The sequence below is a fragment of the Plectropomus leopardus genome, chromosome 11 (assembly GCF_026936395.1).
Source record: "Plectropomus leopardus strain MGB_pleo_1.0 chromosome 11, ASM2693639v1, whole genome shotgun sequence".
Lineage (NCBI taxonomy): Eukaryota > Metazoa > Chordata > Actinopteri > Perciformes > Serranidae > Plectropomus > Plectropomus leopardus.
In genome coordinates this window covers 32,426,361-32,438,913 of record NC_142186.1, presented here as the reverse complement: position 1 = coordinate 32,438,913, position 12,553 = coordinate 32,426,361, and the positions used below count along the sequence as shown (strand labels likewise).

The window sequence follows — 12,553 nt, the reverse complement described above, 5'->3', positions numbered from 1 at the left end:
TGCAGGAATCTCATCAGCCTCCTCTCAGCATTAAAATAAATTATTTCATTTTCCAACATATTTTACAACCTTGCTGCATTAACTGGGATTGAGAAAAGTTTATTTTCACAGCACGTTTCAAAAAGAGGGCCATTCAAAGTGCTTTAATCTAAACATAAACACAGTAAAAGAAGAAACACAAGAAGTATTAAAGCCACAAGAGGCATTTATTATGATCCAAACAGACTGCCAGCATTTGAATGCTTGTATCTTTATCTAATTGACAAGAAACAAAACTCTATATGCTCTGTTACAAATATAAATCTTCTTTCAAAAACATTAGATGTAACCGATCACCTTCCCTGCAAACATGTGGTACATGACATTTGTATTTAATTTTTATTTTGGTCAAGATCTGGAATGAAACCCATGTCTATTAATGTATACACAAATAGTGCTACTGTGTGAAAAGTGTCAAAAGTACGATTTCAACTCTTAACTCTTTGCATTAAAAATAAACATCTCACCACTCAGTAAATGAACTGGTCACTGTGTATCAACAAGCATAAAAAATACCTAGCAGCATGTCCAGAGGGTACAAATTATGAATTGAATAAAGTTTTTTTTAGTTGAGTTTTGTATTATTTTACACATGTTGAATATTCTTCTGAAACAGGAAGATTCAGAGTGACGGACGTCTGAACTGTCTAATGGTCGCAGTGAGGAAAACTGCTGTCACACGTCAGTTTATATGCTGAAGAAAATGGTGATTTATTGGGTTGTTTTAAGGTTGAAATGTGATATGCCTTGAGATAAGCCATGCCCACTTTAAACAATCAAAATTTTTTGCAACTTAACTTAACTTTTGGCATTTGTGGCGCCCCCTAATGACAGAATATCCAAAGATTGCTTGGCGAAGCTCAGACAAACCATCCGCATATGTGCACCAAGTTTGGTTACAATTGAACAAGCCATTTTATATTTATGATTATTTATGCAGAATTAAACTTAAAAGACAAATGTTTGAATATACACCACTAAAAACAGACTGACTTATAGAAATTTCTATAATAACTTGGCTATGATGACCATAGGACCTAAAATATTTTTGAAATGTTTTCCACCGTCACATGCTCAACTCTGCGCATCACTCTTCTGGCGGAGCATGGACGAAGCGTGGATCCAATGATACCATAGGAAATAAAAACTAAAAATTAACACAAAATACAGAACAACGTAAAATTGACTTACTTTGTTTTCATTTCCTTAATAATAAGATAAAAAGAAAACATTTTTTTCAATATTTCATTTATACAGGAAAAAAAACGAAATTCTCATTTTTTGTTACTTGTTGTTGTTTTTGGTTATCCAGATGGAATTGAATAATTGAATGAACTGATGATACACGGACGCTGAAACTATGTAATGTTTCATAAAGTTATTATATCATATATAATCAAAATAGCTTTAGATTATTGGATCAGTTTTTGGCCATTTGTTGCTTACATATAGACAATATCACCACTCAATGAATAGCCAATCACACACACAAAAACCGCTACTTACCTCATATTATATTCTTATGCTGTATTAGCTGACTAGGAATCACGTGCATAAATTATTTGATTAACAGCAAAACAAACTCATTCTATCAGTTTCTTTTGTTTTTTGGGCTGAATCGTCCACTGCAGCTTGAAGTCAGTCCATCCCTGACTTTTTAGCACTGCATCCAGCTGAGGAGAAACAGAATAAATATACAGACATTTTGTTTTTCTGCACAGGTAGAGTATGTAGTTTCCCATCATTTTCTTCATCCTTTCATTTTACGTCTTCAAAATAAATAAATAAAATAAAATGAAGAAAAAGCAGAAGAAGAGGAAGACAGAGAGCTGTACCTGCTGCAGGATCTGGGTGTTAGTAGCCGGATCGGTCATGTCAGCGTCAGTCTCAAGCATCAGCTTCACCGTGGTCTTCAGTTTCAAAACTGAACAACACAACAAACATGCAGCCACAAAACAAAGAGACACATACTGTTAATTTTAATGGACAGAACCCAAAATATATTTTTTTGCTTTGCAGTGAACAATCACCTCGATGGCAGATGAAAGGTTTCTTCACCCGACATCTGCCATCTTCCCATTCATGTTTGGGATTCTCTGCGACATAGAACTCATCACCACGATTGTTATTTGGGCTCCCGCTTTTCCAGGATGTGAAGGAGCTTTGGGTCTTGTCAGACCAAGTCCACGGCACTCGGTACAGACCAATCCAAGAATCAGCCAAGTGCGGCATCACAGAAATGACCTCATTCTTTTCTTCATTGCTCTCGATCACAGGTAAGTCCGTGTAGTGTTTTCTGCAGTAGTCACGGGCAGCATACCACGTTTTTGGGCTTGAGATGAACACATAGGTTTTCTCAGTTTGGTTTATCTCTGCAATAGACAAAAGGGAAGCCAGTGTGATAATAAATTATTTCTGCTGCTGAGTCACAGCTTCTCATAGTGAGGGCGGGTCGAGGTGGATTTAATTTAAATAACTGATCAAGAAATTCAAAATCATAGACACAAAAACGGATTAATCAATAAAAATAATTGTTAAATTCGGTGTAAAAATGGCGTTAGATGGCACCAGACAAGTCAACGACGAGCTCTGAGATGCACCTGCAAAGCATCATTCATGTAACTGAGAAAAAAGTAAACAAAAGCAAACAGAAAGTAAACAAAAATCTTTTCTTACCAGTGTAACAAACAAAAGTCCAGGCTGACTGACAGGACGCATCGTACCATATTCCCCGATAGTTAGTTATCGCACAGCTTTCTTGTCCTTTGTTATTAGATGGATCAGGCGGATCCCAGTTTTGGTAACCAGTTTTGCTGGTTTCATCGGTACTTGACCATCTCCAGGAGTTGGCGTCGTTGCCCATGTTCTCCTTCCAGGATTTTGGGTCATCATGCAGTCCGATCCATGCCCATGAATAGGAGAAAGTGGGTTGAAGCCTGCTTTGATCATCCGCGCTCTCAAAGGTCGCCAGGTCGCCATAATACATTCTGCAGTAACTCTGAGCGTCGGTCCAGCTCATTTCCAAGTTGACATAGTAATACTCCCGCAGAGGGAAGTGAGAGCCGGAGCCGAGGCTCAGTCCTGAGGGTGGATGAGAGAGGACAAGTTTAAATTTCAGTCCATAACTGGACAGAATTGAAAATTAACTAAAATGGTTTTAAAGAGGAAAAACAGACAAATGGAAAGATGTTTCTACAAATGTTCTGTCTTTATCAAAAATGTTAAATGTTGATGTAGCTTTCACTCCTGCATTCAGAACAGAAAACGTAGAATGCATCTTATCCTGTGCGGAGACACTAACTACAGTTTAATCATTAAAAATGACCTGTTAGTTAGAGCATAAACGTTTTCTAGTCATCGGTATAATTCTGAACCAGCATATCTGGAATATATGCAAGATATATGTATTTGTATAAACATGTATATGTATGTGCATGTGCAAGTTTGTATGTGTATATATACACACAAATTATTGTTTAACTATGCATATATGATTTACGGCTATGATGGAATTATTTCATCCTCAATAAAGACTTAAGATTTTCCTAAATTTGTGTTTATGGAGATCTTTTGGGTGGAGGGACGCCAAGGAAAGGGGGGCTTCTGCCATGCAAAAGCAATAAAAATTATCACAAAAACTGTTTGTACAAATTTACAACATATACCTTTACTCAATGGCATTAAATCCTCTCAACTATTGCCGACACGATCTCATCCCAATTCATCATGTTGCTGCTTTGCAGTGGACCTGCCAAAACATTTGTCCAACCAATCGTGAGCAGCCCCACTGAATGCGAGCGCAAAGATTGGCTGTCACAGCTGTCAATCATGGTGGAAAAATCCTCTTTTTTCCCTTTTTTTTTCTTTTTAGAATTGAATAACTCATTAAAACCAAACTTCTCTTAAAAACAAACACTTGAACAAACATCAGGTCGATGTGAACTACCTTTAGTGTCAGAAACCATCTTTGGGAAAAATTTGTTTGCCGTCTACTTTGAGTTTTAGTTTGGTTAATGTCCCATTCACTAACATGGAGCGGCGGGCTTCATGACCTATACTGCAGTCAGACACCAGGGGGCGATCGAGATGGAAAAGTTACACTCTGGGGAGCTGTCATGTTGTCCATCTTTACATACAGTCTATGGTTCGGACTGATGCGGAGAGCTAAACAGAACGTCATCATCACGATGGTTTTAGCAGGCTCCCAAATCTTGGGCAGGTTTTGGGCAGCTGCAGTCTTAAACTACATTAATGTATTCAGGCTGATGTGGCAGGTGTCATCCAGATGTCCTTTGGTGTCTTTGACCACATCAGCATCAGCATGTGGACACAAAAGGTGCCTTCTGGCTTTGGGATCGTATGCTGAAAGTATTGTCAAAGTGGCGGTGTGTGAGGACTGGGCTGGCATTACCTTATAACTATCACTTTTAATTTCTTTCACTTCAATAATGTTATGCTGAACAGTGTTGAATTTCCATATGAATGATGACAGCAAAGCTGGTCATTATTACTGAAATAATGTCATTATTTCAATAAGGAAGTCAATTTCGTTTCAGAAAGGTAATGAAAAAAAGACAGAATACTCACAGTAACTCATAATTTGGATTTTTGCGTGCTCACAGATTGAGCGTTTCATGTGACGAGATTAGAAACAAAATATATGCAAAGATGTGAGATGATGCAAATTCAGTTTGCAGAACTAACCATGTATAATCTCTTTTCCTGCTAACAACTCTGTCAGAATTTACACGTAATGGTTTTAAAAACTTCACTCCTCCGACAAATTTCCTCGAGTCCTCACCAAATGAAACAGTTCATGTTTGTGATGAGGGAAAAATGACTCCTAAACATGGTAATCGAAATAAACACCATATGTGAACACAAGTTACCTCTCTGAATTTTTTGTTCTGCATGATAGGATTACAATACTGTGGTGTAGTAAGCGTGAACTGATAACCAAAACACACATTTGGTCCATGAAGTTATGTAAATGACTTGAACTTACCAAAGAAGAGGAGGATCAGAGTCATGTTACAATCCATTTCTGATTTTTTACTGCAAATAAGAAGAAGATAAGTAAACAACAAAACTTAACACCAAACTTTGAAAGCTATAATTCTTAATATTTTACTGTTTTTGCTCAGTTTTCATGATTTGGTGATTTGCAAGTCCGGAGAAGTCCAGAGGTCAAATATAAAACTGAGTTTTCACCACATTGATAAAATTGGGACTTGCACCGTCGTTTCTGTTGTGATGTTTAAACATCTTTTGACCTGCAAACCATCAAACACTTCAGATTTTTAAAACAATTCAGATTCTATTTATTTCAGTATTAACAAATACAAACGAACATCAAAAAGTTTTAAAAGCTCGTTTCAAAACTCATCATCTACCCTCGGCTCTTAAACAGTCGGATAATTATTCCCCTGCAGTCCTAGTTTTTTGTAAAAATGCAATGGAAAAATTAAAAGTATACTCACAAATTTAACCTCCAGCTTCTGAATCATGCTAAAAGGTTGAGATCCGAACACTTTGCAGTCAATCCTCCAAAAACGCAGAGACAGAAAACAATGACTATCACCTGCTTGGCTAATTTGTAGAGCTCAAGAACATTTTAATATGCAAAGTTTGCCTCTGGATCAAAGTCATTCTTTGGTTGCATCTTAAGTGTCCTTCTCCTGGCAGGTTTGTCTAATTTGTTGAGGTAATCTCATCAGCCTCTTCTCAGCATAAATATAAATTATTTCATTTTTCAACATGTTTTGCGACCTTGCTGCATTAACTGGGGTTTTTGGCCACTTGGGGGCAAAGTAAGGCAAGTTTATTCATAAAGCATATTTTTTAAAGCACGATCAGTCTGATCCTAACAGATGTAAACACTATCAGTGGTTTCCTCTGTATATATTAACACGTCTAAAAACAAGAAATTTTAACAAAAGTTGGCGGTAACAGTCAGTCAGTGAGAAACTTTACAAGTTTCAGTACAATAAAAAAGTAAGACAGAATAGTTACTTGAAAAAAACAAAACACGGACAGCAAACAAGCAACAACAAAAGTGTAATCAATGAAAAAATAGCCATAAGATTAACAGCAATTGTTTTTTTTTAAATTTTACATTATTTTTTCATTATTGGTACATGCAAAGTGAAAACGCACACTCTACCATTTCTTCAACACACTCACTCATTTTCTAACTTTATGTGCCAACACTGTTAAGTTAAACGTGGTGAGGTTTAGGCACAAAAACCACTTGGTTATGGTTAAGAAAACATATTTTGGCTTAAAATACCCAGTTTGGGAGGCACAATCCTAGCAGGAAAAGAAGAAATGTTGTTGTGAATAAACAGTGGCTTTTTGTGGCATTATCCCCGCTGACAGGTTGCTACAAAACACCCATGTGTGGTGCCTAAAGAGCAGCTGAAACACAGCAATGGCTCGCTAAATCACAACAGGTTTTGTTGTTTGTTGGTCTCAAACGGCGGTCTGCAGCTTGGCAGCCGTCTTGCCAAAGTGTCACAATGTCAGAGTCAACTTGCATTAAAACATCACTTTAGGAAAGTTGATATGATGCGTATGAAATATGAAAATGCAAGTTTTACTTGGTTTGCAAAAATGTACTATGTCAACATTTTCATCTGGCAACGGGGCTGCATTTCTTAGCTGAACTGCAACCAATGACTAGATCTGTTATTCATTCGGTTGCACATTATCAATTTTATTAATTTTTCAGTCTTAACCATTTGAGACCTGGGCCAAACCTTGGTTTGGTCTTTCACACACAAAGGAAGAAAAATGGGCAATTCAACAAGATGTGGTCCAAAAATTAGCAAGAAATTAGTGAAAACATTACAAGAAAATAAAGAAAATAAGAAACAAACAAAAAGAAAAGCAAAAAAAAAAAAAAAAGTAAAATTATGGCACTTTCAACTAGACATTTTCTATTTTTTTTTTTGACATTTTTGCTCAAATAAATAATGAAATAACAAGTCAATCTAGGTTTCAAAAGGTTAAAATATAAAAATAGCAGCTGATGCATCTAAACGTCCTGCTTCGTCTGACCAGAACCCCAAAAATCTTTAGTTTCAGCACACATTGTGCAAAGAAAATCAGCTAATCTTAACATCTGAGAACCTGCAACTGTGTAATGTTTGTTTTTTTAATAAAGTGATTAATACATAATCAAAATAGTTGCAGATTATTAAATCAGTTTAACTCTGCTATTAGGACCATTTTTTGGCCATTTGTCGCTTACATAGTTGACAAATCTCCCACTCAATTTGTAGCCGAATACTAAAAATCTAATTATCTCATATTATATTCTCATGCTGCATTAGCTGACTAGTAATCACACGCACAAATTATTTGATTTACACAAACACAACAAAATCATTTTATCAGTTTCTCTTGTTTTCTGGGCTGAATCGTCCACTGCAGCTTGACGTCAGTCCTTCCCAGACTTTTTAGCACTGCATCCAGCTGAGAAATAAAATATACAAATTTCATTATTTTTTCCTCCACTCGTCTGTTGTCTGTAATTTACCATCATATTCTTAATATCTCTTTCATTTTAAATCTTAAAAGAAAAAATTAAAAATGAATAAATAAGAGGAAGAAAGAAAGTTGTACCTGCTGCAGGATCTGAGTGTTAGTAGCTGAATCGGTAAAGTCAGCGTCAGTCTCGAATGTCATCTTCACCAAGGTCTTAAATTTTGAAACTGAGCAACACAACAAACATGCAGCAGTAAAACAAAGAGACACAGATACTGTTGAATATTCACTGATAAAACTCAACATAATTTATCAGTGTTGTCATCAAAAAGCACCTTGATGGCAGATGAAAGGCTGCATCAGCCCACATTCGTCGTCCTCCCATTCGTGATCAGAGTTCTGACTGACGCAGAACTGGTTAAGACCTTCGTTATTTGGGCTGCCGTGTTTCCAGGATGTGAAGGAGCTTCGGGTCTTGTCGGACCAAGTCCACAGCTCTCGGTACAGACCAATCCAAACCTCAGAATTGTGTAGTTTCACAGAAAAGACCTCATCGTTTTCTTCACTGTTCTCGATGAAAGCCAAGTCCGTGTAGTGTTCTCTGCAGTAGTCGCGGGCATCGGGCCACGTTCTTGAGTTTATGATGAAAAAAAAGGTTTTCTGGGTTTGGTTTATCTCTGCAATAGAAAAAAAGGAAGCCAGTGCAAAAGTCAAGTTTTTTTGGGTTTTTTTTCACTGTCCCCAAAGCTACAGAGTGACTGAATTTCTGTTTTTAAAGTTTCTGGGTGTGATTGAAGGTATCATTTTGGTGATTTTCATTTCGGCGGGCCTCTCGCTTTGAAAGGCATGTTTTCTTTTTTAAAAAACTGCAAAATTTTTCCTGAGAAAAAAAAAGACAAAATATTTCAGAGTGAAAGAAAATTGCTAATTTAAAAAAAAAATACCAAAAAAAATTCTAAAAAAGAAAAAAAAATGCCCCAAATTTTGAAAACAAAAATTCCCCTAAAGTATTTATAAATTACCCAAAATTTTAAAAGGAAAAAAAAATCACTACCTTCCAACCCTCGGGCCCTCAGCTAAGCCCTCAATGCCTTCAAATGTGCTAAACATCCTGGTTTTAACTAATTTCACTACATTCTTGCAATATGTTTTATTTTATCGTGCTCTTAGCCTGCGTCTTATTTACATTTTATCCAATAAAAATGAACATGTGATCATTTCTCTTATCTGCAGACCTTGGACTAATCGCACTAAGGAGAAATCTGGATCCAGTGACCGGACCAGTTAGGAACCATTGGATTAAATTATTTTTTGTGTTGTGGCACAGGTACTAATTAATGAAAATAGTTGTTAAATTTGGTGTAAAAACAGCCTTTGATGGCCCCAGGCAAGTTCACAAGGGGAGCTGAGATGCACCTGAAAAGTATTAGCTGTGATCTTTTCTTACCACTGTAACAAGCAAAAGTCCTGATTTCGTCACAGGGCGCATCCATCCATCGTCCATTCCTGGCCATTGTCACGCAGCCCTCCTTTCCATAATGATTATTTGGTTGGGATCCATCCCAGTTTTGGTAACCAGTTTTGCTCGTTTCACCGGTCCTTGTCCACCTCCAGGAGTTGGCGTCGGTGCCCATGATTCCTTTCCAGGATTTTGGGTCATCACTCAGTCCGATCCAAAACCATGTATCGGGGGCAGCAGGTTGAAGCCTGCTTTGATCATCCGCGCTCTCAAAGGTCGCCAGGTCGCTGTAATACATTCTGCAGTAACTCTGAGCGTCGGTCCAGCTCATTTCCAAGTCGACATAGTAATACTCCCACAGGGGGAAGTGAGAGCCGGAGCCGAGGCTCAGTCCTGAGGGTGCATGAGAGGGTTAATTCACAAAAGTCTGCACATCCAGTCAACAACAACATAGGTGCTGACAAGAGATAGTACAAGATAATACAAGCAAAGACAAACAAAGTCTGCACAACACATTTTTAATATTATTTTTATTTTATTTATTCAGTTATTTATTTATTTACTTTATTCCATTTCATTTCATTTTTATGTCATTGTTATTATGTATATATATATATATATATATATATATATATATATATATATATATATATATATATATATATATATATATAATTTTTTTTTTTTTTTTTAACCACACTACTGTGAGTGCCTTACAAATAATAATAAATAAATTGTTTTGAATTGATGTGAATCAGACGGATGAAAGCCTGAAACGTCACCTTGGTGGTAATTTTATTTTTAATTTTTATTCATGGCAGCATGATTTAATGTGCAGACTTTGTTTTTTCTTCTCTTGATGAGAGGGGCAGATTTAACATTAGGTGAGTCATTTGAATGAATTAAATATTTGATTATTTTGAACATGTAAAAAGGGAAATAGAGAAATTATTATGCAAAAGCAGACAGACCGAAAAATATATTAACAATGAAAAACATGAAGCAAAAGAAATTATTAAACATGATGATGACTTGTTTACATATTTGAAAAGGAGTGAGACGTAGTGCAAACTTATTTAATCCTATTCCTTCTGCATTAGTCACTGAAGTTTAATTAACTAGCTTCTTTATTAAATTAAAAAAACACATTTCATACATGAAGTTATGTAAATAACTTGAACTTACCCAAGAAGAGGAAAATTACAGTCACGTAACAATCCATTCCTGTTTTTTTTCTGCAAAAAAAAAAAAAAAAAAAAAAAAATTTAAGATCATCAAACTTTAGGAATAATTATAAAGAAAAGTTAGAACAGCTGCAATGACAATAGAGATGGAGAAAAGGACAAATGTGAAAAAATGCTAAATTGAAATATGTACTTCATAAGTTTTGCATGGAGGCATCTTAAAACACAAGAAAAATTAGGTACAAAGATATATTAGTGGTGCACTTTTTATTACTGGGATCATTTTTCTGTATTTTTATATGTGGTGATTTACAGGTTTGAGGAAGTCTCAAGGTCACACATAAATATATATTATTAATATCAATACCATTTCAACATATGATCAAATATATATTTAAGATCTGCTCCCCGTGAAAATATAGTAGTTTGAATTGAACATTCATATGTTTACAGGTTGTTTAGATAATTTAACATTGCCCCAGTTTCTGGTGGGATGTTTAAACAAATTTTGACGTACGAATAATCAATCAGTGCATCAGATTTTCTGATTTAAAAAAATGAGACGAGTTTCAAATGCTGGAAACTGAACCCTGAAATAAACCGTTGGATAATTATTCGGCCCTTATCATTATGCAGTCACTGAATATTGTAAAAAGTGCAATAGAAAAATAAAATGTACTTACCAGTTTAAATTCCAGATTTTGAATGTTGTTGCGTGCGAAACTGTTTGCAGCGAATCTTCCAAAAATGCATAGACAGAAAACGATGGCTACAACCTACTCGAGTCACTTATAGAGGCGGACAATATTTTAATATGCAAAACCTATCTTTGGTTCTGTGTCTTCCTTTGGAGGTTGGTTGCATCATAAATATTTTGTGATTCATTTAGCTTTGTTGAGTTTAAAAAAAGAAAGAAAAGAAAAAGAAAAGGAAATGACTTTGAAAAAAATAATTTAAAAAAACAATTCTGTAAAATATTTTTAAATATATAATTAAGATAATTATGGATATTGGGCATTTTTCCATAGCTTTAAAAAAAAAATTCTAAATCTACAAAACTGTTTCATGCAGCCCCGCTCTCAAGTGACGCTGCCTGTTGCATGTGGACACACCCTGACACCATCAGGCCGTCCGCCAACGTATGATACCAAAGCCACCTGTTCTGGTCGAACGCATTTTCATCTGACGCCGTCCAGCTGCGTTCCCGCTCGACGCAGAAGGTGGTTTTTGGCATCCCGCTTGTGCACCAAAAGCGCTGACAGAGCGCTCCTCTCCAAAACAAACCAACCTGGTGTTTTACATCAGTTAAAAACACTGAATAAAGCCATTTCACCTAAAAAAAAAAATAAGTGTATTTTTCCAAAAAGGTGTTGAAACTCCAGCAGCTACCAACATGAAAATGCAAACCATCTAGAGCCAGTGTTTGGTTTGTCCGTTCTGGGCTACTGTAGAAACATGCAGGTGCGACATGGTGACGAGATCTTATTCCCTAAAGGGAGCAGGTCTCAGGTAACAAAATTCTAAAAACACAAGTTTTAATTTACAAGTAATTAAAAAGGCAAGGACGGGGTCGGGTTTAGGGGACTCAGAATTGCATCTCTGCTTTTTTTTGCAGACGATGTGGTTCTGTTGGCTTCATCACATCATGACCCCCAGCATGCACTGGGGCGGTTTGCAGCCAGGTGTGAAGCGGTCGAGATGAGAGTCAGCACCTCGGAGTCAGAGGTCACGGTTCTCTGCCGGAAAACTGGGGTTTGCCCCCTCTGGGTCCGGAGTGCAAGTATCTCGAGGGTAAAATGGAGCGTCTCATCAAAAACATACGCAGGAGCATTTGAATGAATCGATTTGTGTGTCAAAACATAATTTGCAGCGGATTACAGCCAGCGAAAGACAGGAGATTAACAAGCAAATCTTTTGGAGGTGACTTCTTATTTAAGCCAGTAAAATTTAATGTAAATGGCTCTGAAGTGTCTGCTGCTGCTGCCTTTGGCTTTCTTTGGCCTAGTTAAGGTCAGTAAGTGTGTGTGTGTGTGTGTGTGTGTGTGTGTGTGTGTGTGTGTGTGTGTGTGTGTGTGTGTGAACTAGGTCGTCACTCATACTTAAGCCCTTTTTACATCTGCTTTACAAATTCAGGTCAAACAACGATTAGCATTTGTCATTTTAAAACATTACAGTGTGCGTCACAGATTTTGTTTTTCATGAGCTAAAGTTAGTGCAAAAACTCACAGAGAGGCGTCTTTTTTGTCAAACAGTGGAGGAGGGGGGTCGATAATTTTTAACTTAAACCAAAAACCTACCTTTTTAGTCTAGCTTTTAATTGAACTGTATTTATTAATTTATTGACTCTTTATTTAAACTTTTTAGCCTTTTTTCTGTTTTACAT

At 36.5% G+C, this 12,553-nt stretch overlaps 2 protein-coding genes across 2 annotated transcripts; both read right to left on the bottom strand.

Moving 5' to 3' along the window:
• Positions 1-210: 210 nt before the first annotated feature.
• On the bottom strand, positions 211-5,775 carry LOC148188316 (secretory phospholipase A2 receptor-like). Its single transcript, XM_088084903.1, has 6 exons — positions 5,520-5,775; positions 5,045-5,094; positions 2,716-3,120; positions 2,070-2,411; positions 1,875-1,963; positions 211-1,712 (listed from the first exon to the last, which is right to left on the bottom strand). Exons 2-6 carry the CDS (start codon positions 5,079-5,081, stop codon positions 1,623-1,625), a joined length of 963 nt encoding a protein of 320 aa, XP_087941029.1. The 5' UTR covers positions 5,082-5,094; positions 5,520-5,775; the 3' UTR covers positions 211-1,622.
• A 1,650-nt stretch (positions 5,776-7,425) lies between these two features.
• LOC148188315 (putative C-type lectin domain family 20 member A) lies at positions 7,426-10,208 on the bottom strand. The gene is made up of 5 exons (XM_088084893.1): positions 10,172-10,208; positions 8,975-9,379; positions 7,863-8,204; positions 7,666-7,754; positions 7,426-7,515 (listed from the first exon to the last, which is right to left on the bottom strand). The coding sequence occupies exons 1-5, from the start codon at positions 10,206-10,208 to the stop codon at positions 7,426-7,428; spliced, it is 963 nt and encodes a 320-aa protein (XP_087941019.1).
• Positions 10,209-12,553: the final 2,345 nt, after the last annotated feature.

Coding starts and splice junctions, on each gene's coding strand:
- LOC148188316 (XM_088084903.1), bottom strand. CDS start 5,081: ATGGATTGTAACATGACTCTGATCCTCCTCTTCTTTG. Junction 3,121..5,044: donor TCTGATCCTCCTCTTCTTTG/GTAAGTTCAAGT, acceptor ATCCACCCTCAG/GACTGAGCCTCGGCTCCGGC. Junction 1,964..2,069: donor ACCTTTCATCTGCCATCGAG/GTGATTGTTCAC, acceptor TGTGTTGTTCAG/TTTTGAAACTGAAGACCACG.
- LOC148188315 (XM_088084893.1), bottom strand. CDS start 10,208: ATGGATTGTTACGTGACTGTAATTTTCCTCTTCTTGG. Junction 9,380..10,171: donor TGTAATTTTCCTCTTCTTGG/GTAAGTTCAAGT, acceptor ATGCACCCTCAG/GACTGAGCCTCGGCTCCGGC. Junction 7,755..7,862: donor GCCTTTCATCTGCCATCAAG/GTGCTTTTTGAT, acceptor TGTGTTGCTCAG/TTTCAAAATTTAAGACCTTG.